The 26,778-nt window shown below is 45.7% G+C and overlaps 3 protein-coding genes across 5 annotated transcripts in view; 1 reads left to right on the top strand and 2 right to left on the bottom strand.

Annotated features, from left to right (window-relative positions):
- Window positions 1-4,946: 4,946 nt before the first annotated feature.
- WDR55 (WD repeat domain 55) lies at window positions 4,947-14,212 on the top strand. 2 transcript variants are annotated; one of them, XM_083448791.1, is made up of 9 exons: window positions 4,947-5,045; window positions 7,835-7,983; window positions 8,670-8,770; window positions 9,940-10,027; window positions 11,264-11,443; window positions 11,713-11,812; window positions 12,136-12,305; window positions 13,053-13,366; window positions 13,407-14,212. In XM_083448791.1, exons 1-9 carry the CDS (start codon window positions 5,028-5,030, stop codon window positions 13,418-13,420), a joined length of 1,134 nt encoding a protein of 377 aa, XP_083304917.1. In that variant the 5' UTR covers window positions 4,947-5,027; the 3' UTR covers window positions 13,421-14,212. The 2 variants fall into 2 exon arrangements, with proteins under 2 accessions (XP_083304917.1, XP_083304918.1); XM_083448792.1 differs by lacking the exon at window positions 13,407-14,212 and having other exon boundaries at window positions 13,053-13,398.
- Window positions 14,114-21,077, bottom strand: DND1 (DND microRNA-mediated repression inhibitor 1). Of its 2 annotated transcripts, none has more exons than XM_083448796.1 (5): window positions 19,900-21,077; window positions 18,864-18,993; window positions 17,575-18,036; window positions 16,457-16,867; window positions 14,114-14,999 (listed from the first exon to the last, which is right to left on the bottom strand). In XM_083448796.1, exons 1-5 carry the CDS (start codon window positions 19,912-19,914, stop codon window positions 14,983-14,985), a joined length of 1,035 nt encoding a protein of 344 aa, XP_083304922.1. In that variant the 5' UTR covers window positions 19,915-21,077; the 3' UTR covers window positions 14,114-14,982. The 2 variants fall into 2 exon arrangements, with proteins under 2 accessions (XP_083304922.1, XP_083304923.1); XM_083448797.1 differs by lacking the exon at window positions 19,900-21,077 and adding an exon at window positions 19,489-19,574.
- Window positions 21,078-21,209: 132 nt separating this feature from the next.
- The window catches only part of HARS1 (histidyl-tRNA synthetase 1), a 38,578-nt gene continuing 33,009 nt past the window's right edge, over window positions 21,210-26,778 (bottom strand). Inside the window, exons 11-13 of the mRNA XM_083448754.1 lie at window positions 25,486-25,602; window positions 23,498-23,644; window positions 21,210-21,629 (exon numbers count right to left, since the gene is read on the bottom strand). Coding sequence (XP_083304880.1) covers window positions 21,570-21,629; window positions 23,498-23,644; window positions 25,486-25,602 — 324 coding nt within the window. The 3' untranslated portion in view covers window positions 21,210-21,569. The remainder of the gene's footprint in view (window positions 21,630-23,497; window positions 23,645-25,485; window positions 25,603-26,778) is intronic.

The following is a 26,778-nucleotide window of genomic DNA, read 5'->3' as shown; positions in this document are numbered from 1 at the left end:
CGCACAGACGTGCAAAATGACGTCATGCGCATGCACAGAAGCGGCGAATCGCGACCCGCGTGTGCACAGAAGCGCCACTGCGGGTTGCATTCTATTCATGTTGCGAACGGGCCTCTGGAACGGATCCCGTTTGCAACCAGAGGTACCACTGTACTTGTATAAATGTTACATAAATCAGCTCTATTTGAATAATTTTTACATAACTTAAAACCATCTACCAGGCATTGGTGTAGAAAACTGCAGAATAAATCTGGTCTTTTAACCACACAGTTGAGATACTCATCTGGCTTCTATTGTAAGTAACCCTATTAGGGTTAGAAACTCAAACTGGCAAGTACTCAATCAGGCCAGTTCCCTCCTCTTGACTTTTCCTTTAACACCCTTGACATTCCATTGTTATTGGTTGTTCTCAGCATCTCCAACGAACAGTTGGGCTTTTGGGGTGGCATACATGACAGATAATACAGGTGCTTAGGTGCCTGTCCCACTCTTGGCAATCGGTGGGAAAGTGGTGGCCGGAGATGAGCCATAGTTTCACTTGGTCAACAAAGTCTCTTAAAAAATCTAGTTACAGGTAGGTAGCCGTGTTGGTCTGCTGTAGTCAAAACAAAATACAGTGGTACCCCGCAAGACGAATGCCTCGGAAGATGAAAAACCCGCTAGACGAAAGGGTTTTTCGTTTTCTGAGGTGCTTCGCAAGACGGATTTTTCTAAGGGCTTGCTTCGCTAGACGAAACAGCCCTGCCTCTCGTGTCATGGCGACGGTCACTGCACGCACGCACGCTCGCATCCCCGCTCCTCCGGCTCCCTCCCACCTTCCAGCCGACCTTCCGGCTGCCTCGCGCCGCTGCCCACCGCCCTCGCGCGCTCCCCTCAGGAGCCGTTGCTGCCAGCAGCCAGCGTTGCAGCCGGAGTCGCGCTCCTGAGCCCCGCCGCCCTCCAGCAGCCGCGTCGCGTGGTGTCCACAAGGCGTGGGTGAGTCCAAGGACCGGCTGCGGCAGCTGCCCTGCTTCTCCCCACCCCTCCCGGCCGTGGTGCTTCGCAAGATGAAAAAACTCGCTCTACGAAAAAACTCGCGGAACGAATTAATTTCGTCTTGCAAGGCACCACTGTAAATAAATTCCTTCCAGTAGCACCTTAGAGACCAACTAAGTTAGTTATTGGTATGAGCTTTCATGGGCATGCACACAAAAGCTCATACTAGTAACAAACTTAATTGGTCTCTAAGGTGCTACTGGAAAGAATTTCTTTTAAAATTTGTTCATTTGGTCATGGAAAAAGAAGGCTGAAGCACACTGGCTGCTTCCTCATTCTTGGGCTTTTGTACAAAGGCAAACACTAGAAGTTTTGATATGGAAGTGTATAATGGAATGGAAGTACATTCATTTCAAAGAAGTTGAGGCAAAAAGATCAATTTCTGTGGGATTTGAAGCACCACCGTTTCAGAGTTGTGATGTGAGAAAACCCTTCAAGGACACAAGAGGCTGCTAATAGGGATAAAGTATCCCCCTTTATCAAATCCCCACACAAACATCATTTTCATTTTCTCTCTTCTAGCGCAAAGGTGAAGCAAATTTAGACTGATACCTTGTCCCACTGTTAGTGTGATTAAAAAGTTCATTTGGAACTGCATGAAAGTCAATTGAGCACATAAATTCCAGGTAGGGATACTTTGTGACCAACAGCTGACAATATGAAAGCTAAGAGGGTGTGGAAAATTCTGTGAAGGATCTAATGTATATGCAGCCAAATGAGATGTATCATGAAGCGACATGAAACGCTGGGTGGGAAGTCAAATAGATTTATTGTACACGAAGTCAAACAGAATCCGTTCCGGATGTCTGTTTGACTTTCAAAACATTCGGAAACCACAGCATGGCTTCTGATTGGCTGCAGGAAGCTTCTCCAGCCAATTGGAAGCTGTGGAATCCCTGCCAGATGTTCGGGTTCCAAAAAAAGTTCGGAAACCAGAACAATCACTTCTGGGCTTGCAGTGTTTAGGAGCCAAAACCAAGGCGCTTGGGACCCAACATATGACTCTATATAGTATGGAAAAGAAGATGTAACTGTAAAACTGAAAAAACATGAAAGTATTTTTTTTTTTTTAAGTCAATTAAGCACAAGGCTTCTTTGTACTGTACAACTTAGTGCTAGATTTCCCTGCGTGGGTGAGCTTTGGAGGGAGCTATTTCACATTACATTTGTTTGCATGGTAGGGCATCACTTGCAATTTTCCCTTCACCAACAATATGATTTTGGTGGTATACTGAACCAGCACTCAAGTGACGGGGAGCAGCATTGCAATAGCACTTTTAAGCAGCTTTTAACCACGGTCCAAACTACATACCTTTTTTGATATATTTTTTTACAAAGGGGGTTTTTCGGGTGGGGTGCAAGAGATGCCTGCATAGTTAATCATAACAGCAGTGGCTCTTCAGAAGGGAGTGATTAGCTCAATGTTGGCAGCGGCAAAAAACCTATAGTTGCCCCTGCCACCATTTCAACTGGAAGACTGGATAATGATGGTTGTCTTCACTATGGTGTTGCTATACGGGTGTAATTCTGGATTGTATTACGGTGTTGCTGTAAACCTCTTTCTGCTTCAATTCTACCTCAAACATGCATTACGTAGCATGCTCAATCTCTGAGCTGCTCTGGTGCACAATGCTCTTCCACAGTTTGTTTGTTTGTTTGTTTGTTTGTTGTGGGGGAGGAAGGGAAAGGGGAATTGTTAGCTGCTTTCAGACTCCTTAGGGAAGTGATAAAACAGGATATCAAATCCAAACTCTTCTTCTTCACTGTGTAGCAGGAAACTCCCCCCCCCATCATTCAGACACACACACACTCACACACACACTCACACACTACATACGCTACACTTCTGTTATAAATTCATAGAAAATCAACCATACATCGGATTTGCACTGTTCCACTTTTAATTTACTCCATGAAGGAAAGATTACAAAATGGGGAAGGTTTGATACAGGGCGCCATAATCCCTTCACCATACCAGCACATCCACAGGAGCCCTGCCCAGTTGCTATGCCAACCCTGATGATCCCAGACAGAAGACAATCAAAAATCACAAAGAACATGCATGTGGGAGTGGATTCAGCATGATCAGATTTCCCTCAGGGGGCAGGAAACTGCGACTACCTTTTGTCTTCAGGAAATGACTCATGCGGAGGGGGAGAAGGGAACCAGCCAGGTGACAGGACACTCAGGTTACCATCACAACTCCTCCCTCAACCCCTCCTTTCTGTAATGTATGCATGATGTTTCTGGGGGTGGGCTTGACCTAGAGGAGGGGAATTTCAAAAGTTTTTATAAGGTCTTGCACACCATTTTCTGTGTCTTTTCCTCTCTCCTGCGAGTGAGGGGAACACCCTGCTGCAACAGTTCAATAAAGGCCAAGCCTACAGGCTGCTGATTTGCTCCAAGGGAGACCTCGGATTTTTCCGGTAACAACTGCTACATGAGAAATAATATGGATGGATTGCATTGACATGTTTTCATGGACATGACCATTTCAAAAAGTTTAAAAGTACAACATCTGGTGCTTTTTTCTGGGGGAATGCAGGGGTATGCATACCCCTAAACATTTTGTGAATCCTTGTACTTTTGTCCATTTATTTATTTTTCCTGATCTGAAATATAAAATGGTGATTTTATTGAGTCAAAATGAGAGTACCCCTAAATATTTTTTAAAGAAAAAATGCACTGTCAACATCACTTCGTAGCATTTACACACTGCCTTCCATCATCAGCAACCAGAATCTTTCACACAACTGGGTCAGAAAGAGCATTATTTGGGCAACACACAATAGTTTCTTTACTGTTGTTGTTTAGTCGTTTAGTCGTGTCCGACTCTTCGTGACCCCATAGACCAGAGCGCGCCAAGCACTCCAAGGAATGTGTACATTTTGTGAAATACCGGCAGATAGATAAATGAACTTAGTTGCGCCTGTGGCACATTGTTGTTGTTGTTTAGTCGTTTAGTCGTGTCCGACTCTTCGTGACCCCCTGGACCAGAGCACGCCAGGCACTCCTGTCTTCCACTGCCTCCCGCAGTTTGGTCAGACTCATGTTTGTAGCTTTGAGAACGCTGTCTAACCATCTTGTCATCTGTCGTCCCCTTCTCCTTGTGCCCTCCATCTTTCCCAGCATCAGGGTCTTTTCCAGGGAGTCTTCTCTTCTCATGAGGTGGCCAAAAGTATTGGAGCCTCAGCTTCAGGATCTGTCCTTCCAGGGAGCACTCAGGGCTGATTTCCTTCAGAATGGAGAGGTTTGATCTTCTTGCAGTCCATGAGACTCTCAAGAGTCTCCTCCAGCACCATAATTCAAAAGCATCAGTTCTTCGGTGATCAGCCTTCTTTATGGTCCAGCTCTCACTTCCATACATCACTACTGGGAAAACCATAGCTTTAACTATATGGACCTTTGTTGGAAAGGTGATGTCTCTGCTTTTTAAGATGCTGTCTAGGTTTGCCATTGCCTTTCTCCCAAGGAGCAGGCGTCTTTTAATTTTGTGACTGCTGTCACCAAATTAACCAATAGTAAAGTAGTTTCTTTACTACTATTTATAATTCCTTGGAGGTTTTTAAGCAGAGGTTAGATGGCCATCTGTCATGGATGCTTTAGCTGACTTTCCTGCATTGCAGGGGGCCGGACCCTGGGGAATCCCTTCCAATTCTATAATTCTATGACCATAAATTAAATCCAATCAACATCAGTCAGAAAACGCAGTAATTGCGGAAAAACAAGATTTCTTATGGACAGATCGCACAATATAAGACATAACCCAGTTTTCACGAATCCGGCTACCAACCTTCCAAACAAAACTGGCATTAGACAAGGAATCAAATTGCCGTCTCCCGCTTTCAGGCGTTGAACTCTCCGCCTCTAATCGCATTTGCGAGCCCGGGAGGGAAACCCCTCCTCCGCGCCTTCCTCTCCGCCCTCCCGGCCCCGCGCAAGCCCCAGCATTTCCGGGCGCATCTGCCGGAGCAAGAGGCGCGTGCGTAAAAATGGCTGCGCCCGAGCAGGTGAGTGCCGCTCCTGAGCGCCTCTTGGCAGCTAAGCGGAGACCCCTCCGCCTTTGCCAGAACAAGATCCCAGTGCCCACCGGGGGCCAGGGGTGGCTGCTCGCCCGCCCGCCCGCCCTGCGGAGCCTTGCCCGAGCGGCGGCTGCCTTTTCCCGGCCCCAGAAGAGGCTCCGCGAGCCTCGCGTGCTGCTGGAGAAATGCGCCCCCAAAGACGGATAGAGGGTGGTAGCCGGAGAAAGGCGGGGTTGGCTCTCGAGCTATACGGTTTAGCAGCAAAAGCACGGGGCCGCTGCCGCTGCCTTATTTTTATTTTTTTTTGCACTTAATTTATTTATTATTAATGTTGCAATACATATGTGAAATCTTTACATATTGATACATATACATTATATTCGTAAATTCACATTTTCACATTTCATTATGTACCAACATTTATCCATTTCTTATTTCTTGCCCTGTGGCTTCCCTCACCCACCCGTGAGTGACTTCCTTGTTATTATTTTGTAACTTTATTACTGAGATTGTAATCTTAATTTGTATCTTAATAATTAAACATTCAATCTTATATATATGTTTAGCTTAGCTTAACTTAACTTTGTTGGAGCATCCTTTGGTCATGTATTCTTCTACACATTTCCATTCCTGTTTGAGATTTTGATTAGATTGCATTCTAATTGTTGCCGTCATTTTTGCTAATTCAGTCATTTCAAAAAAAATATTTTGCCAATCTTTCAATGTTGGTACTTTAAGGGGAAGCCACCCACACCTTGGGGGCGTGGACTGAATCTGCAATGTAAAAGGTTCCCCGAGTCTCTGCCATGTGGATTGCAGCATGTGAGACCTACATCATCATCATCATCATCATCATCATCATCATATTTTATTTATACCCCTCCCTTCCTGGTTCAAAAAACCAGGCTCAAGGTGGCTAACAACAAATTTAAAACACTTAATTGTAAAAGCAACATAAAACACAGTATAAAAACATGAATAACAATAAAATTCAAAGTTCAGAAATCAATTTAGGGGAAATCCATCTAATAAGCATTAGTCACCAGGGCTAGCTGTCTGAATTAGTCCTACTTGGGCCAGCGAGGAGGCCAAGGGAGAATTAGCTATGGGGTCTCAGAGCAAGTAATCTTCATAAAAGGGAAGGGGGAGGGAAGAGAAGGGAAATAAAAGATCAGGCTGAATTCAAATTAAAGGCCAGGCGGAATAGCTCTGTCTTACAGGGCCAAAGGAAGGAGGTTAAATTCTGAAGGGCCCTAGTCTCATGGGACAGAGCATTCCACCAGGTTGGAGCCATCACTGAAAAGGCCCTGGCCCTGGTGGAGGATGATCTGACTTCCTTAGGGCCCGGGACCTCTAAACTATGGTTATTCATGGACCTTAAGGTCCTCTGCGGGGCAGACCAGGAAAGGTGGACCCGTAAATATTTCTCTTGGAAGAGGCAACACTTCATTCTAGATAATTGTGTTAAAAGTGTTCAATAAACATTTGTAATTTAAAAGAGAGAGGGTTTTTGCCCCCTAGCTGGTAACTCCCCCCCCCTTTTTTTTTAAGGCGCCGGCGCATATCAATACAGGACAGTAGGTATCCCATACCGCCCCCTCCCCTGCCTCGCAGAATGCAGAATACACACATACGCCAATTACAGCGTTTCATCACTGCAGGAGCAGAACTGGGGGCAAGAGTGTTAGGTTCTGTGATGCCTCCCATAGTCAGCTTTGCTAACTATGCAATGAGATGACTCACCAGCTTAATGTGAGAGGCATCGCAGAGGAGAGGTCGGCATCAGCTGGTCAGATGAGAATGTGGTGCACAAGAGAAATCTGGCTTTAAATAAATGCTTGGCAGGGTCAAGCCAGTGACGTTAGTGTTACTTGTCCAAATGCCCCATCTCTGGATGTTTGGATTTGAGACCCCATTTAATACTGCGGCTGTGGCATTCAGCGTTTTGTGTGACCTTGATCTAAACTAGAGCAGGAGCCGGGGATGTTTCCGTTAGTGAATGGATATCAAGGTTCATGAATGTACGCCACAGATCAGGAAAGGTACTGCCAGTGCAGTTAAAGAGCAGAGTAGAGAAAGCTGTTTTCCTTCAGAAAACGGAAATCCTCTGCTTGAGGAGAAGAAAAAAGGAACACAAACTTTAGCCAAAGAAAATGCAAGCAGACAATAAGGGATTTTTAGAAAAAATAATTGAAGGAGCATGTTGCTGAAAATAAAGATTGTCAACAACAAAAATATTTGAATACATTATATGCAGGAAACAGGGAAGGGGGTGGTTGGAAATTTGGATAAGGAAGTCTCTGAATACCCATTGCTGAAAACTGCAAAGGAGGAGCGGGCAGTTGTGGACTTTTCCAATGTTCTTATGTGAGCTAGGTGGCTGTGCTGATTCACACATGTATGTCAATCAGCTATTGCTGTAAAATTCGTGATTGGCATGGATTGAACAATTCTAGCCTGACTCCAAAGTACAAAGCAAAGGTAGTTGTTTTGACCCATTATAAAAATTCCATAATCCATCGTATAGCAATTTTGGTTGACCGAATAAAGGTGTTTGCCTACTATGTATTTTGGAATTGCACAAAAAACAAAAAATCAGAAAGTTCTATGTTGGTACATCAAGACCCATCAGTGGTTGGTGAGGACCAGGCATGTCTAAACCAGTTCTGAATAGATCAACCAATATATAACATAGTGCCTATGATGGTGACCTCTGAAAGTTGAGGGTTGTAGGGTCTCTGTGGAGTTCTGATTCTTCCCTTTTATTTCCCACCAAGGCATATTCAAGTGAGGAGGAAACAGAACCTGAGCCTAGACCTCGAGACACCCCGGAAGACATTTCCCTTGAGGCAGCAGCAAACACCATCGCTTTTCACCCCTGTCGGGATGTCCTAGCTGCTGGAGACGTGGATGGGGATGTCTATTTGTGAGTACAGCTTCTCTGAGAAAAGTACTGATGGCGTAACTGGGTGAGCCCTTATGGGGGTGATGCAAGAATGAAACCCAAAGAGTGCTCCCCCTTCCCATATCAGTCCAGCAAGATAGAGGACTTACATTGTCGGTTTGCACTATAGGGAAAACCTACCATGACCTAGTTATCTGATGAATGAGACTCTCCTGCGTATGAGAGCTTGGTGATGGAGCTTCTTCTAGAGCCTTTTTCTACCCATCACCCCAGTTGCTGGCAGAAAATACTTTATGCAGCCAGATAAAGGTATGCCGGAAAGCCTTGCAAATATTAAAAATATTCCACTTGCAAGTTTTTGGTTCCTTCATCTGTTCATATCAAGGGGTCAGTTTGAGGGCTCATAAGCAGAGCATGAAGGCAACAGCTTTCATGGCTGCAGAACTGAGGAGTTTCAAGACACAATCCTACAGATATCTAGCTTGCCCTTCCTTTCAAAAATAAAATAAAATGAGGTTGTTATAAATTTTTGTTGTGTACCATATCTTAGACTGAAATTCCCTTTTCTTCTTCCTCCTCTTCATTGAAATTCCCTTTCAACTCTTCAGCCAATCCTCCTGCAGTACAAATTTCATCTTTAAGTATAATTTTTCCAGTTGCTTTCAACAGGTTCTTTGATTATCTCTCCACCTTTTTCAATATTTCAGATATTCATATTCCTGTTTGGAAGGTGGGAACAAGGAGCTTTGGTCTTCAGGACATCATTTAAAATCCTGCCGGGAAGTGTCCTTTTCCCATGATGGACAAAGTGAGTGCTTCCCTCTTTGGGGCTCGTTTATTTCATGGTTGCTAATTATGCAGTGTCTTGGAGACGCCTTCACTAGAACAATAAGCTTCTTCTGCTTATCATCCTGGAGAACTGAGTGTTAAGACTGCAATCCCATACACACCTTTGTGGGATTAAGCCCCCTTGAACAGAATGGGATTTCTGAGTAAACCTGTATAAATCTGTTTTAATCCCAGTAGGAGAAAAAGCTTTGAGTAAACTTTTTAAAAATGCATTATGGCGTGACAATTTACTAGATATTTATGTTAATCTCAAAATAGCAAGCAAGTACTGTATGTACACGGGTGGCGCTGTGGGTTAAAGCCTCAGCGCCTAGGACTTGCCGATCGAAAGGTCGGCGGTTCGAATCCCCGCGGCGGGGTGTGCTCCCGTCGCTCGGTCCCAGCGCCTGCCAACCTAGCAGTTCGAAAGCACCCTTGGGTGCAAGTAGATAAATAGGGACCGCTTACTAGCGGGAAGGTAAATGGCGTTTCCGTGTGCTGCGCTGGCTCGCCAGATGCAGCTTGTCACGCTGGCCACGTGACCCGGAAGTGTCTCCAGACAGCGCTGGCCCCTGGCCTCTAGAGTGAGATAAGCGCACAACCCTAGAGTCTGTCAAGACTGGCCCGTACGGGCAGGGGTACCTTTACCTTTACCTTACTGTATGTTGGCTGTTGATCACAATAACAGGCAATGCAATTTCATACTGGAGAACATTACATACAGTGCTTTTTTTCTAAAAAAAATGTTTAGGGGTACTCTCATTTTCCTACTCATATAGAAATACTGACCCTCAAGGAGGCCAATCTTAGATTCACAAAATGTTTAGGGATATGTGTCCCCCTGCGTCCCCCCAGAGAAAAGCACTGAATGTATATGTTAACAGATTCTTGAAGAATTATCTGTATGTCATTATTTGCAGATTAACATTTATCTTCAATAAACTTCTGAATAATGCTGGGACAATGTCCTTTGAATATTTCTGGAAAGTCTAATCAAATAAACAGGACTGCTTTTATACTCTGTGGTGTAGCTGCTCGTGGATTTCGATGTGAAGTTCTGGCTATTCTGTTTCAGAAGGGAGTCAGCAAATATTCCCTTTAAATTCCTGAGTATACCCAGTGATCTGTGTCTTCCTCTCCATTTTCTAGAGCTCTTTACGGTGTCCAAAGATAAATCCATTCATATTCTAAGTGTGGAGGAAGGTCGTCTCGTGACCAGGTTCTCCAAGGCTCACAAGTAAGCATTGGGGACTCCGTGATTGTTTGCTTTTATAGGAGTGTGCTTACTCCTGTTCCTCCAAGGAGCTGAAGGTGGTGTGCCTGGTTCTCCCCCTTCTCATTTAATCCCCACAGCAGCCCTGTGAGACAGATTAGGCTGGGAGGACATGACTGGCCCTAGGTCACCCACAGAGTTTCAAGCCCTAGTGGGGATTTGAATCTTGGTCTCACTTCCTAGTTCTTCCATCAGGATGGTACTACCAGTAGCCAGCAGAAATTCCGCAAACCTTCCTTGCAGTCCAGTCCTGTGGATAAGCACCCACAAGACTGGACTGGAAGGAAGGTTTGCGGATTTCCTGATGGCTACTGGAAGTACCATCTTGCAAGCGCAAAGGGTTGCTACACCTGCATCATTGCAAGCAGTCAGCCTCCTGTCATCAACCATCCTGTGGCCTTCATGGCAATGTCATTGCAGGGTGGTTGTGACCTAGAAAGCCCTATACAGCTTAGGTTCCATGTGTGTGTGTGGTTATAATATATATATATATAGATAGATAGAGAGAATATATATATATATATATATATATATATATATATATATATATTACATATTATATATAGTATATACACACTATAACCTTTCACCACCACTTGGGGGGCAAAGCAGGGCCAGAGATGGTGTGACCTGGGGAGAGTTCTGAGGGCCAAACCAAGAAGCCTTAAGGGCTGCCTTTTGCCCTGGGCCAGGTTGCCCACCCTTGCTTTAAACCCTGCCTGTGCCTCTATTGTTATTCCCTTGTACACTTCATTCAGGGTGAGGAGGGAATACTGGGAGCTGGAGAGCGTGGACCTCTTGAAGTTAATGGACATGACTGACAGGTTCACTAATTTCATCGGCAGTTGGGCGCTAATCATGGTTGACTACTACCCATGATTAGGGCCCAAGTGCAGATGAAGTAAGTCTTGATATCTTTTAGGGAGGGGAAATGAATTTTCTCTTGCTCGTGTGGCTCCCATAATAGGAGTGTACAGGGAAAGAATTCTCTTTGTTCATAGGATCAGAAGAGCCTCTCTATCACGCCCCTCATTCTGCCCTTTAGCGCAGTTCCAGTTTGCTTCCCTTCTTCGTGGTCCCTCTGTGGGGCTGTTGAGACCTTGCAGAGGGGAACAACTCTGAGAGGGAGTAAGGCACTTGTGTAATATAGTGGCTTTCTGTAGCGTGGATTCTGCGGCTACAACTCTGGAATTTCCACAGTTCTGCTCTGAACAGTCTGCTGGTGATAGATGAGCACTTGTTTGCCACAGGAGATGACCGTGGGGAATTGAAAGTGTGGGATCTGCGCAAAGGCACCTCCATTATGGAGATGAAGCAGCACGAGGAGTATATCAGTGACATGGCCATCGATGGGAACAAGAAGCTGCTACTCACCACCAGGTACTCCAGTTTATTCTCCCTCGGTGGTGGAGACACTTTGACTGCAGTGGGAAGCCAAGAGCTGTTAAGAGTCTGCCTCTCTCTCTCACACACACAATTCTTTTCCAAGGGCCACTGAAATGGATACCTTTGAGATCCTGAAATGTACAGATGCTTCTGGGGGGCAGAACACCAAACTAACTGGAAACACTTGGAGCCGCAACTGATTCTGCTGCCTTGGATGCTCTCGATAAGTAAATGATCCCTGCGTTCCATTCTGTTTCTTCCAGCGGAGACGGAACTATGGGAGTCTTCAACATCAGGAGAAGGCGCTTTGAGCTGCTCTCAGAGCCTCAGAATGGAGACCTGTCAGCCATCGCTCTGATGAAGGTCAGCCCTATTACTCAGCGGCCCCTGAGGAGCCGCTGCTGCAGAACTGATAGGGACTGATAAGCTGAACATTTCTGGGAGCAGGGACTTAAAAACATGTTCTTGCCCCCAAAAGTATGCATTGATGGGCAACATAATATTCCTATTTCATTGCCTTTTGCTTTAGACTAAGGCAGAAAAAGGCCTTTGGATGGGTATGTCTTATGGTTCTTAGCTGATAGTGAGGGGCAAGGCTTTCCAGCACCTTTAGGTGGGCACCATTGCCATGATAGTGCTTTTTTTAGGGTTAAACAGTATTTATTTATTTCTTGTTTGCTGCTCAGAGAGGAAAGAAAGTGGCCTGTGGCTCCAGCGAGGGAACCATTTACCTCTTCAACTGGGATGGTTTTGGTGCTACTAGTGATCGGTTTGCACTGAAGGCGGAGTCCATTGACTGCATGGTTCCTGTAACAGAGAGCATTGTGTGCACAGGCTGCACTGACGGAGTCATCAGGTGAGAGGGCACTGGGTTGTTTGTCAACCTGGGAACCACAGGATTATCTTGAAATAGGGCGATATACAAATTTAATAAATAGTAACAGTGCACATCTCTAGAGGATTGTTGTTAAGATTTGCACCCCCCCCCCCTTTTAAGCTTCATTCTTGCCCCAATTGTGGTTGGTTTATACAGCTTTGTATAGAGTCTGTTGGGACGCGGGTGGCGCTGTGGGTTAAACCACAGAGCCTAGGACTTGCCAATCAGAAGGTTGGCGGTTCAAATCCCCGTGACGGGGTGAGCTCCCATTGCTCGGTCCCTGCTCCTGCCAACCTAGCAGTTCGAAAGCATGTCAAAATGCAAGTAGATAAATAGGTACCGCTCCAGCGGGAAGGTAAACAGCGTTTCTATGCGCTGCTCTGGTTTGCCAGGAGCAGCTTAGTCATGCTGGCCACATGACCTGGAAGCTGTACTCCGGCTCCCTTGGCCAATAAAGCGAGATGACCGCCCTAACCCCAGAATCAGTCACGACTGGACCTAATGGTCAGGGGTCCCTTTACCTATAGAGTCTGTTATGGTAGTGTCTCATTGTTTTGCATGAATTATATTCCATAAAGCAATTAAACCTTTAAAAGGAATTTAGAGCCCTAGAAAGATTCCTTTCCCAACCCTCACCGGAGCATCTTAAAGTGCAGGTAGAATTAATTTCAGGTGCTGTTATGGAGCTGGCTTTTTTCTTAATCGGGCTTTTTCCTGTTGTTTCAGGGCTGTGAACATCTTGCCCAATCGGGTGATTGGCAGTGTTGGGCAACATGTTGGGGAGCCTATTGAGCAGCTAGCTAAATGCCATACAGGCCCATTTCTGGCCAGCTGCGCCCATGACCAGAAGGTGAAGTTCTGGGACATCTCTTCGCTTAACTCAGTCATTGTGGACGATTACAGAAAGAAAAAGAAGAAAAGTGGGCAGCTGAAGTCTTTGAGTCACAAGGCATTTGGTACCGGAGAGGATTTCTTTGCAGGCTTGAGAGAGGAGGCAGCAGAGCCAAAGGATGAAGACTCCAGTGGCACGGAAACGGATAGTGACTAAAATATGTGTACGGATGAGATGTGAGCAGCTAGTGACTAAAATATGAGCAGCACTCTCCCCTGAAGGGACCTTTATAACCTAAGACTGTTTGAAACTCTCATGTTTTTGCAGAGATTTGGCTGAACAAACAGCAGGATATTAGGCAAAGGTGTGGGAGCCTAATGAAATCCGTACTGCAGTCTTCTGGATACTCCTGCAATCCAGTGAAACATATATGTGTTTCCACAGCAAAGTCATGAGAAAAGCATGGCCTGGCTGCTACAAAGGGAAGGTGTAAATCTCAAGTTACCCAGGACAAAGCCTGTGCTTTCTGTTGGAAGAGGAGCATCTCATGGAATGAAAAGGCTAGAAAATAGGATTAATACTAGTGAGGAGGGATGCTGTTGGCTCTATATGTGTGTGCTGGTTTAACTACTACTTTCAAAGGAGGGTGGCCAGACACAAAAAGGGGATAGGGCTCCTGTACCTTGAATACAGAAGGAGGAATCTGAAACACACAACAGAAAATGTTGGCCTTTGGCTGATTGACCCCCAATGCCCTTTTTAATGTGCTGTGGGAAAGGGGGATTATTGGTTTGCTGTCTTTATTATGTATTTTGTGGATTTTATATTGTAATTTTATGTTGTGAACCACCTACGGAACTATGAAGGGCAGCATACAAATTTAATAACTAAAACCCAGCTTAAATATCATCTTATCAGATTTCAAATGCTTCACACAAGGAGATTGCAACACTTATTTCTTTCAAAACAATTTTAATATTCAAGTGCCTATGTTTCCAATGTTACATATTCATTCACTATTTTTGATGAACATTAAAAAGTCAGAGAATTTTAAGGGACTCTGCCTGATCCTTCCCTAAAATCTTCATACATCCCATTTGTTATTCACTGGGAACTTTTTCTAGTGTTAAAAAGGCACCTGGTGTTCTGCTATTAAGAGGCACATGAAGGAATTCAGGGAACACCATCCTGAATCCCCAGGAAGACATCAGTAAAGGTGGGTTTCTTCCTTAAAGCAAAAGGCTGGATTGTAGAGCAGCACACAAGGAACTTGTTACATACCAGCCTTGTGCATGAAAAATTGTCCAATGCCCCTCGCCTAAAGCTACAAAACCAATTCAAACTGTCACAAACAAGTGAGAGAGAAAGCTCTCCAAACTCTTAAATAAATACAAAGAAGAATAAAGTTTTCTATGTGTAAACAAAGAAGATAAGCAGCCCTAAATCTTGGTGTTGAAAGGTGCAGGAGTCAGTCCTATAGTTTTACACAGTACTTGTTATGCTTGAGGGGCAGAAATAAAGTTGCAAATGCAAGATACGCCCCCAGCTTAAGATTGCCTGCCGAGAAATACGCATGCATTATTTCCCCAAACTGAAAAGGATACTCAAATAACTAACCAAAAACAATTTAGTACCGAGATCTGCATGGACAACCTTTTTAAATCTAACAAGACTCCAAAAGCAGCAATGCTTCCCACCAAAAAAACCCAAAAAAACACCCCAAGATGTCAGGCACACTTTCTCTCCCCATGGATTTTATCCAAGCTGGTTTTAGTGGGCAAGGACAGGACACACAGACCTCTCCTGAACTTGAAGACTGTTCTCTTACACCATTGGGCATCCTGTTGGAAAGAGAAATAGGTTAGGCTTTAGGGTTGCCAACATACAGAAAAGCAGTCAACACACTCAAAACAGGGAACAACCAGGAAGGCACCTATTCTGAAAACATAAAGGTAAAGGTACCCCTGCCCGTACGGGCCAGTCTTGACAGACTCTAGGGTTGTGCGCCCATCTCACTCAAGAGGCCGGGGGCCAGCGCTGTCCGCAGACACTTCCGGGTCACGTGGCCAGCGTGACAAAGCTGCATCTGGCGAGCCAGCGCAGCACACGGAAACACCGTTTACCTTCCCGCCAGTAAGCGGTCCCCATTTATCTACTTGCACCCAGGGGTGCTTTCGAACTGCTAGGTTGGCAGGCGCTGGGACCGAACAACGGGAGCGCACCCCGCCGCGGGGATTCGAACCGCCGATCTTTCAATCAGCAAGTCCTAGGCACTGAGGCTTTTACCCACAGCGCCACCCGTGTCCCTACTGAAAACATAAAGGTAAAGGTACCCCTGCCCGTACGGGCCAGTCTTGACAGACTCTAGGGTTGTGCGCCCATCTCACTCAAGAGGCCAAGGGCCAGCGCTGTCCGAAGACATTTCCGGGTCACGTGGCCAGCGTGACATCGCTGCTCTGGCGAGCCAGCGCAGCACACGGAACACCGTTTACCTTCCCGCTAGTAAGTGGTCCCTATTTATCTACTTGCACCCAAGAGTGCTTTCGAACTGCTAGGTTGGCAGGCGCTGGGACCGAGCAGCCGGAGCGCACCCCGCCGCGGGGATTCAAACCGCCGACCTTTCGATCGGCAAGCCCTAGGCGCTGAGGCTTTAGCCCACAGCGCCACCCGCGTCCCTTACTGAAAACATACAAGCAGGAAAACTCATTTTTTTAAGTGCTTGGAGGCTGAAAAGGCCAGGCACTGGCCTCCACTTGTCTCATCCTCTATCCTTATTGTTATCTCTGTCTCTTAGGAAGAGATTCCCCAGAAGCATTCTCTCTCCAGGCAGCCTAGCCTAGAAAGCTGAAAGAATTTGTAGTGTGAAGGACCTCCGGCCAGGTTCCAATGTTATCTAGGGCACCCACAGGCACTGTGTTGCAGTCTCAAGCAGGTGAACCAAAGTTTTCTACCTCCAGCTTTAACTTACCCCTCTCAGCCCTGTGCTCTTCTATACACAATGCTGCCACCATTCATTAGCTTCAATCTCTCAGTGTTGCAAGTTTCATATACTATCACTTTGTGCCGGGTGAACAGAATAGGCATCCTTCTTCAACAAAAGATTTACTGCTTAAAGAGCTGCTAATTTAGGTAGGTTCTACCTCCTTATGTCAATTTTATAACAGTTAAAAGCCCCATGAAGCTGAAGATTTCGCCTGCCTTGCCATTTGAGAGGCCTGAAGGCATCCTAGTATCTCTTTGCTGCCTTCAGCAAATCCGAAGCACTGCTTCCAAGACGAAGTTGTGCAAGGACACTTACCCAGAGCTTTGAGTAGCTGCAGTGCCACTGCATTCTTGGCCTTCTCATGGGCCTCCAAGCCAGAACGTTCTGGCTTGATCCAGATAAACCCACTGAAAGGTGATGGATATTTAGGTATCACCACTTGATACCAGAACTGTAACCATCCTTCATGATTCTTTTGCATACATTTTGTAAGAAATACAGGCAGCCCCAGATGCCGTTCCTTGCATTGCAAATTCAGGTAGTCCAGCACACTGCCCACTGCGGGTTGCACAGGCCCAGAAGGTGCTTTGTAGGGGACATCTCTGTGGGGGAAATTGGATGGTGGAATCTCTGGAAAGCCCTGAACGGAGGCACTGTGGAGTTCCTGTTTTGTATTTGGTTTTAGCCAATCCACTTCAATGTCATCTCCACAGAGGCACAAACTACCTGCAGAACAGAAGAAACCATTTAAAATTTGATTCAAATATAGGCCTCTCCGCACAGTATTCCACCTGCAATTTACAGCAACGCAGGAAAAAATAAAAGTAGACTACATATGAAAGAGACAGCTTAAAAATATATATTTATACGAATTGCATTGCTTGCATAATTTGAGTTTGTATGTATGATAGCTCCAAAGTTCTCATCTACATTAGTTCTCATAGTGGTTAATATTGTCACTGAAATTTCCATGAAGGTGAAATTGACAGGTAACTAGGTGACCAGTGCTAGTTAATAATAATTTTATTATTTATACTCCTCCCAGCCACTCTGGGCGGCTTCCAGAAAAATATATTTTTTAAATAAAAAAGCCAAACATTAAAAACTTCCTGATATATGGATGCCTTCAGATGTCTTCTAAAAGTTGTGTAAGTTCTTTATCTCCTTGACATCTGAAGGGAGGGCATTCCACAGGGAGGGTGCCACTCCCAAGAAGGCCCTCTGCCTGGTTCCCTGAAATTTCACTTCCCGCAGTAAGGGAACTGCCAGAAGACCCTTGGAAGTGAACCTCAGGGTCTGGGCTGAATGATGGGGGTGGAGTTTGGCCCCTGTACTTGAGTGGTGGATACAATGAAGAGCCAGCTGCACCCCATGCCCCCAGCCTCTATTGCCTATGGTACATGAGACTTTACTGCTGTATTTATGAGACAAACCTTCCACAAGCGCTTTCCTGGCGATTGCAGCAGCCTGGTGGGAGGTGTATTTCACCTCTGCCAACTGCCTCTCCCTTCTGAAAGGGCTTGGGTGCAAGGAAACACTCAGGACTCCGGCAGTAAGTTCCTGCAGCATTGGAAGGAGGTGTCCCTCTCTCACAGAGAGAGACAAACCATCAATGGAGAGCTCACACTTGTCTGTACTTCTGCAGACCAAAATGGGGTGGCCGGCTTGGATTTCAAAGGCGTTGAGCACGGCAATAGCATCCTGGGCACTGCGTCTGTTTGCGTATTTCGCATAGGCAAAGCCACGGTTAAGCCCGCTGAACGTCATCATGAGACGAAATTCATAGAGCCTCCCAACACTCTGGAAGAGAGGAATTAGTTTATCCTCATATATATCCTGTGGAATCTTCCCTATGAAAATCTCAGAGCCAGGTGGTGGAACGCTGCCAGTCCAACCTGCGGAAAAAGAAAACGCATAATTGACTTGTCTTTTTTTAAAATGTTCCATACAAGGAAATCAGAGCTCAGCAGTTGTACAGAAAAGAAAAATAGCAGCTGATGGTTGTCATTTTAGATTTCCAAGAAAGGAATCAAATTAAATTGTCTCTCCATAAGGCTCCAAGAGTTAATGGAGGGTGAAAATAATGCTTGATTGTCTTAAAGTAAATAAAAGGATTCCATGTCCTAACCGTCTTGTCTTTTATACCAGCTTCATCCTCATACAAGATTCTACAGCAAAGGGAAAGACTTCTAGCGTACGTGAATGCAGGCCTTTAGTTTTTAGCAATTTTTATTACAATCCTGTACAATAAGCAAGTAAAATAGAAAGACTTCATGGAACTTCTATGGGCTTGGGCATTAGCAGAGAAATCCAGGCTCCCCTCACCCACTTTGGGGGGACAACAGCTTGAGAGATTTCCAGCAACCACTACAGTGGTACCTCAGGTTACATATGCTTCAGGTTACAGACTCTGCTAACCCAGAAATAGTACCTCAGGTTAAGAAATTTGCTTCAGGATGAGAGCAGAAATTGTGCTCCGGCGGCACGGCAGCAGCAGGAGGCCCTATTAGCTAAAGTGGTGCTTCAGGTTAAGAACAGTTTCAGGTTAAGAACGGACCTCCGGAACGAATTAAGTACTTAACCCGAGGTACCACAGTAATGACAATTGAAAGGTGGGTAACCTTTCAATTGCCTCCAAGCAGCTGAAGTACATACACGTATTTCTAAAAGTGATACTTGGGTCAAGGATCTGTGAATCCCAGGCTGATAATCTTCCACTTACCTGGAGGAGGGCCACCGTATTTCCTCTGGCCATTGATCTGTACCAGTTTGATTCCCGTCTCTTCCACCCAAGCCAGAAGGGCAGTTTTTTTAGCCTGGTTTACTTCCTCGCTCCACGCAGGAGAAGACATCTACAAACACAATACGGAATCAGGGGGGGCTTTGGGTCATCTTTTGTAATTTGGCACCCCCAAGCGTATATTCTCCTTAATGGATCTTATCGATCCAGCTGCCCTAATGGCACTAAGTGGGGCCCATATTCAGGCCCTTCCAGAAGCAGCAGCCCAGGAACGACGAAGCTTTTGCTCAGGAGGCCCCATGAAGCAGAGCGTTTGTTTCTGGAGCACCTTGAGAACATTCAAGGTACTTCGGAGTCACAACTACTCTGGCGCTGCACTAACAAGCCGCTCGCACTTCGGCAACGGGGCTTCGCTTTGGGGGGGGAAGGAGTGCAGCTAACCCGGCCAGCTTCGGCCATTGAAGGTGGTAATGCCCCTCCAGGGCGCGTCCCTCCACGCGGGTGTGGATTCGGAGCCCGGAGCGCAGAAAAATTGAGCAGATTTTGAAGCAGCGAAAACTTTATCGAGTTTTTCCTTTTTTGGGGGGGGGGGGAACAGGACCAGTACCTCAGTAATCAATCGTGGCCAAGAGCGGTCTCGCAAAGACACGTGTCAGTCGTGAAACACGCTGCGCACCCCTTAATTCAGAAACCGAGAACCTGTTCCCGATTCCTTCGGAGCATTTTTGGGGAGCGTGGGGGGGGGGGGAGTCCCTTTGCGCCAGAGGACCTCGTGCCGCGCAGCCGAATCCCCCCGCATAACTTTGAACCTGTATTGCGAGGGATTGAAGTAGCGACGGCGGCGCTCAAAAGTCTTTTAAGCGCCACGAGATGCGCTCCCAGGTAAGAAGCGCATCCGCAGGTCCGTGGTTTGCGCCAGGCGAGCTCCCCGCCCGCCCAAGACCTAGATCGGGCTCAGACTCCCCCCATTTCTCTTCCCTCCTACCGGGAAAAAACGAAGAGGCTTCAGCCTACCAACCTGCGCGCCATCCATAGCGCCCTTCTCGGCCAACGCCTTCCCAGCCACACCCTCTTCGCTGGCGGGGGCGGCCGCTCCTTTTCTAGCCCGGGAGGGTTGCTCCCCCGGCCGCTTTCCTCTGCTGATTGGTAGATTAACAACCCGCCCCCGGGGCGGGGGATCCTTCCTGGTCAGCGGGATCCCTTGCGCGCGCGACAGGCGCCGTCGGTTTCTTTCGCGGAAACTGCGCGAAGCCCGCCGTTCTCTTCGCTTCGACCCCGAGATCGTTCCCACCACTTTCCAATCCTTTGATTAGCTAGCCCAGACCATTCACACGTGACGCAGCCAAGTAGTAGCGGACTGGGCCCATAAGCTCGCCTTGCATAGCGCCGGCGGCCTGCTAAGTTTAGGCGCCAGGAGAGCAGCGGCGCCCACTTGCAGGCTGAACTCCTTGGGGTTTTTTTCAGTAATAAAGACGCACAGGACCACATTTAAAAAATATTCCGAGCTGCTGGTGGGCTATTTGTTGAACAGCCTTATGTTGCTAACGCGGCAAATTGGGAGGGTTTCTTTTGTTGTTTGTGGCAAAGGCTGAAACATCAACTGCTCCCCTCCCATATAATACAGAAATTCAACAGGTGACTATTTCCTAGGGAGAAAAATTTCATCAATGTCTCACACTTCCCTGTGGTGCAGCCTGCCACCATTGTTGTGCTAACGAGAGAGAGAACTCCTTTGAAGGAGGGACTCATTCAGTATGCAATCCACTATGTGTGAAAGACACCTTCGCCCAATATTTAAGGATTAAGGAGAACAGGAGGCAGAGATAAGCCTGACAAGCTGTGAAAACTCCTGAAATATTTGCAGGCAAGATTGTCCACACCATTATTGTTAATTGAAATGCATGTGAATCACTCACATAGGCTTCACAAACTTCACTATTCTGCCCAGTCCACACCAGCACCCCCATTTAAATATATCATGGTAAAGACTGTAAGGGTTGCTGTTGCTTACTTTTAACTGCACCAGTCTGGAGCTCACCTTAAAGACAAGCAATTTTCATACAAGTTTGGCTGGGCACAGGGCCCATGTTCACTCTTTTGAAAGCTTTGGCTATTCTGTTGTTATTTTGTTTAGGGAGAAGTAAACAGTTCCTGTGAGTAATAATAGGGCTATCAGGTCTGGCCAAAGCTAAAACCAATTATGTGACATGCAGAGGATTGGTAAAATAGCACCCCTGCTGTGAAATGTGCTTAATTTGAGAAATGCAATGGTGGCTGCGCATCATGTTTGTGTGGCTGAAAGGGAAAACATGAACATAGCAGAAAGCATGGGGTTGTAATAAGCTTTATTAATATAATGCTGACGTCAGAATAGGGAGAGTGCATAGACCAGAATGCTGAAAGTGTCATGCACTCTCCCTGTGTAAACACCAAGATGCTCACAGAGCAGATGGCGTTCCCTAGAAAACAACTCAAAAGGTTCTTTTGAATTATTTTTAAAATTATCTTTAAAAATAAAATAAAATAATGTCCTGTCACTCCTCAAATCCAGTGAAAAGAAGCTTCATGGTAAAATAAATACAGCTTTGAGGACTGCCCCCCCCACACACCCAAGGATGTATTATGAGCAAAATGGGCATTATGTTTTGGGTCTCAGCAAATCTTCCCAAGGGAATCCAGTGAAAACCTCTAGGGAAGACACGTTCGTCTCTTGATTTCCTCAATAATTCCTTCTCTGCGAACATTCACCTGCAAAGCAGAAACATGAGTAAGCTACAAAACACTTGTCTCTCACTCCCTTCCCCAGTGCACTCGCCCCTCAACAGCCTACTGAAATATCCCCCAACACAATGGCTTAGTTTGTACAATATAGTAAGCCCAGCTATGCCTTACTGGGGCCATGCAACTGTGTGGGCTCCCAGAAGAGAGCTTGCAGAGCCGCTTTGCTGCACCTCAACCCTTTGCTAAGCGAAGCTTTGGCTTAGCCTGTCATCGTGGTTAAGCTGTCTCTCTGCTCCCTAATCACCAACTATACCCCCCAAAAAGCCAAGAGTTTGACTTCCTTTGACATGTGAATCAGGCCAGTGTATTCTGTGTTATAATAAACCACCCCTCTAGCTACCTTTTCCTCTATTAAATTGAATTTGCATTTTTTCTATCCCTTTAAAGTTGCAGATTGCTTGCAACTTGACGGCAGAAGGTTTATCAAGTCCTCAGCTGGCTCCCTCATTTGCCATAATATTTGACACTATTCAAGTCTATATGTGCCTTGAATTACTACTTTTACATTGCTTTTTCTTGGATGTCACAGAATTGGGGGGCGGGGGGGTTAGGCAGAGCCTAGCAAGATAAGATCTCCTGTGGTTTTGCAACTGTGTGAGAGAGAAATCCTAGACAGGGGGGGTGGGGTGGGAAGAGAGGCAGAAATCTGCCTTCCAAACAAAGTTGAAGAAAGTTTTGTTGCCTTTTCTTTTTCCCTCTCCTCCATGTCTCAGAGATCAATTAAAAGCAATGAAAGATCAGACCTCCTCACCCTGTCCTTTTTTGGAAACAGGAGGTTTTGCCATGCTTAAACAAATTAAATGGCAAGTTCACAAGATAAGCCAAATTAGTCGTATTTCCTTGCTCTGTAGCTAAGAACTATTACTCCTCAAATGGAACATACACTCCACTTTCAGTACTGCAGTATTTCAAGAGCATGATTCACCTTGTCCTGCCTGCCAGTGACTGGCAACACCACCAGTACAGGTGTAAGGAAGGCAGTATGGAAAAGTGGTCAGACAGACCTATTTGTGCATTTGGATGAAGTTAGTTGTGAGATTAAGCAAGAATGCATATGATTAATATATACTTTAAGTGTATAATATCTAGGTTCCCATATAGTTTGTATTCTCGAACTGTTAAGCAGTTCCCTTGGCTTTCTGTTACCCAACATAGCTGCTGCGGCTGGCCAAACAAACAAACATTTGAATTATTGGGTTAGCAAGGAATGTATTGCTGTCTCCAAAATATATGTGGAACTGGCCTGAAAAACAAGTTGTAATTGCTTAAATTAGAATAAAGTGTGATGTACCTCATTCAATACAAAGGAGCCAGTAAGAGCTCCTTTATCCTTGGATTAGATAATTCACACCTTATTCTAGACTTCTCTAATCTTAGGACTTCTTATCTCCTGCCTTTGAAAGACTTAACTGAATAGCATCAGTGAGCCTGAGTAGTAGCAAACAACAAGAACACTAAATGTGACCCCAGGGCAGACCTGATAACACTTGAGAACCAGTGAGACACAGTTGTTCTAATGCTGGACTAGATTGAAATCTCTGCTCCAGCCATATAGCTCAATGGGTGATAACTGGCCAGACACTGTCTCTCAGTTGAACTTATCTCACAGGATTGTTGAGAAGATAAAATGAAGTGGGGAGAATAATATAAATGTAATAAATACATTTACGTTTGTGCAGATATAGTTTTATGTTGTATGCAGAGCTCTTCTGGCTAATAGGGCAAAGGAATTCAATTTTTATGAAATTACTCCTGCTTTTAGCTGGACATTAGTTATATTTCTACCCTCAGAGATTTTCTCTTTGCAAAAACCTAAGATGAAGAGTCATGAGTACCTCTTCTCTAGTAGCTACATCTCGCAGTTTGACCACTCCATCATTTAGCTCTTGCTCTCCCAGGATGGCAACAAGAGGGATTCCTGTCTCCTCACAGTACTGCAACTGGTTCAATAGTTTGGGGTTCTTCTTATAAAGCACCTCTGCCTAAAAAGCAGAGAAAAAAAGTTAGTAGGCCAAGACAGAGTAACCTCCACTGTTCTTTGCAAGTAGGTTTCAAACCGTGGTGATGGGGGACCATTTAGAAAGTTATCCAGTTTTTCTCAATGAAAAGAACACTGATTGCACATAGGCTTATCTAAAAAGAGGCTATTCATCATTCCCATTCCTCCCCAGCAATCTGGAAATGTATGCCTAAGGTGTTTCCTAGGGCAAACTGTTAGCCCACATGAAATTCAGTAGACTTGACCAATGACCCGTGTGAACCAATCATGACCCCATCAAACATACCCAGAAACACATTGGCTTTCCATGGCAGTTTTAGGGGGTTCTTGGTAGGAGTAATGATGCAAATAATATTTCCTGATGATAGAAAGACTGAAGCCTGTTGTGCTATACACTTGCTACTGGCAGATGCCTCTAAATGCTAGGAATATATTGCAACCAACACCCAGATTCCCTTATTGCAGAACATAATGATCCTTATAATGCAAACTTAATTAAGACTATACAAGTCCAAGTCATCGCCACTGCATGTTTCACTTAAGGCTGCAGATCTAGCAGGATTTTACATTTTTTTAAAAACGAAGGGTTAGGGTTACATTCATCCAACTATTTTAGGATGAAATATTAGGCTATTTAATTAACTAGAGGACGAATCATGTAGCTACATTGCCACTTGCCCCAGGCCACACCCGTCCTCAAATGCCTTTCTCTAGGTGCCTCACCCATTGGAATCATAGAATCATAGAGTTGGAAGAGACCACAAGGGCCATCGAGTCCAACCCCCTGCCAAGCAGGAAACACCATCAGAGCACTCCTGACATATGGTTGTCAAGCCTCTGCTTAAAGACCTCCAAAGAAGGAGACTCCACCACACTCCTTGGCAGCAAATTCCACTGTCAAACAGCTCTTACTGTCAGGAAGTTCTTCCTAATGTTTAGGTGGAATCTTCTTTCTTGTAGTTTGGATCCATTGCTCCGTGTCCGCTTCTCTGGAGCAGCAGAAAACAACCTTTCTCCCTCCTCTATGTGACATCCTTTTATATATTTGAACATGGCTATCATAGCACCCCTTAACCTCCTCTTCTCCAGGCTAAACATGCCCAGCTCCCTTAGCCGTTCCTCATAAGGCATCGTTTCCAGGCCTTTGACCATTTTGGTTGCCCTCCTCTGGACACGTTCCAGTTTGTCAGTGTCCTTCTTGAACTGTGGTGCCCAGAACTGGACACAGTACTCCAGGTGAGGTCTGACCAGAGCAGAATACAGTGGCACTATAACTTCCCTTGATCTAGATGCTATACTCCTATTGATGCAGCCCAGCATTGCATTGGCTTTTTTAGCTGCCGCGTCACACTGTTGGCTCATGTCAAGTTTGTGGTCAACCAAGACTCCTAGATCCTTTTCACATGTACTGCTCTCAAGCCAGGTGTCACCCATCTTGTATTTGTGCCTCTCATTTTTTTTGCCCAAGTGCAATACTTTACATTTCTCCCTGTGAAGTGCCTTGAACTGCAATAATACATTTGACTGCTTGAATGGAGGTGTAGCCGGGGGTAAGCTGGGTGTAACCGATCAAGTAAAACAATAGAAATATTTAACTAACTGACCAATCACGTCGGTTTTGCCTCTCTAACAAAAATCCTTGCTATGCCCATGTGAATGTGTGTAGGAAGGTCTGGTCCCCCCATCTGTCAAACATACCCCTATTCCTATTATTCATTCTTGCCACATGACAAAGACAGAGGAACAGAAAGAACTCCCCTTCTCCCCACTCCTAATTCTAGGACCCCTATTTTGGGCCCAACCCCTTATATACTGCAGTTGCACCTTGATCCCAGAATCCCACAGCTCAGAAACAAGCTTTAGCCTCTCTTCAAGGAGTTTCTTCTGAGCAGACGCTACAAGCACTTGGGTCCCGGTTGTCCGGATCTTTTCCTCAGAAGCCTGAAGGTGGGGACAGAAGTTTGAAAAAGATACATAGAAGCACTCTAACAAGAGAATCCCAAAATTCATGTATGCCAGACGATTTCAAGTACAGTCATACCTCGGGTTACAGATGCTTCAGGTTGCGTTTTTTCGGGTTGCGGACCTCCAAAACCCGGAAGTACCGGAACTGGTTACTTCTGGGTTTTGGTGGTTGTGCATGCACAGAAGCACTGAATTGCAACCTGTGCGTGCGCAGACATGCCTCTGTGGGTTGCAAACCTGCATCCCGCACAGATCACGTTCGCAACCCGGGCGTCCACTCTAGTTACATGAGCTTATTGCACTGTGCAATAGACTACTGAACCATCCCATTAGTACTGAAGAACTATGCTACCCTTGGTACTACAGCAGGCAAATAGGTGCTGTTGCGCATTAGAGACAGATGTGTTTATAGCAAACCTGTAGATCAGGGGTGTCCAACCCATCAACCATGATCGACAGGTTGATCCCTGGATGATCCCCGGATCCTTATCTCCGCCCCCTCCCCTCGTTCCTTTGTTGTCTCCTGTAGAGCTGCATTCATCTGTTAGCAACTTTGGGAAGCCCCCCTAAAAAAAATGGGTAGATCACTGCCAGTTTCCCCGCCCCCCCGGAGTAGATCGCAGTCTCCTGGGAGTTCGACGTCCAACTACTCTATTCTGAACTTAAAAATGGAAAGCGTAATGTTGGTGGTCAACAAAAGAGGTTGAAAGACTGTCTCAAGGCAAATCTTAAAAAATGTAGTATAAACACTGACAACTGGGAAACACTGGCCTGCGAGCTCTCCAGTTGGAGAACAGCCTTGACCAAAGGTGTCATGGGCTTTGAAGACACTCGAACTCAGGACGCAAGGGAGAAACGTGCTAAGAGGAAGGCACGCTTGGCAAATCCACACCGTGATCAACTCCCGCCCGGGAACCAATGTCGCCACTGTGGAAAGACGTGTGGATCCAGAACTGGCCTCCACAGTCACTTACGGACTCATTGTTAAAACAGTGTTTATGGAAGACAATCTTACTCGGCTACGAGGGATCACCAAAGAAGAAGAAGCTGTAGATGCAGCACATATTCCAGTGTAAAAAACAGTGAGATTCAAATAGAAAGACCCCACCACCACAAACACAACAAATTGCACCACAACAGAGCCTTCCTACT

This window comes from Podarcis tiliguerta (assembly GCF_965153285.1).
Source record: "Podarcis tiliguerta genome assembly, chromosome: 7".
NCBI classification, from domain to species: Eukaryota; Metazoa; Chordata; class Lepidosauria; order Squamata; family Lacertidae; genus Podarcis; species Podarcis tiliguerta.
Note: the sequence above shows the minus strand (reverse complement) of the source record. Positions and strands in the feature narration are given on the sequence as shown.

Excerpts from the sequence above, each read along its gene's own strand:
- DND1 (XM_083448796.1), bottom strand. Across the intron at positions 18,037-18,863 it reads ATACGGTGGCCCTCCTCCAG|GTTGGACTGGCAGCGTTCCA; the intron begins GTAAGTGGAAGA and ends CTTTTTCCGCAG. Across the intron at positions 16,868-17,574 it reads CAGGAAAGCGCTTGTGGAAG|GTAGTTTGTGCCTCTGTGGA; the intron begins GTTTGTCTCATA and ends TCTGTTCTGCAG.
- WDR55 (XM_083448791.1), top strand. Across the intron at positions 8,771-9,939 it reads CTTTTCCCATGATGGACAAA|AGCTCTTTACGGTGTCCAAA; the intron begins GTGAGTGCTTCC and ends TCCATTTTCTAG. Across the intron at positions 12,306-13,052 it reads TGCACTGACGGAGTCATCAG|GGCTGTGAACATCTTGCCCA; the intron begins GTGAGAGGGCAC and ends CTGTTGTTTCAG.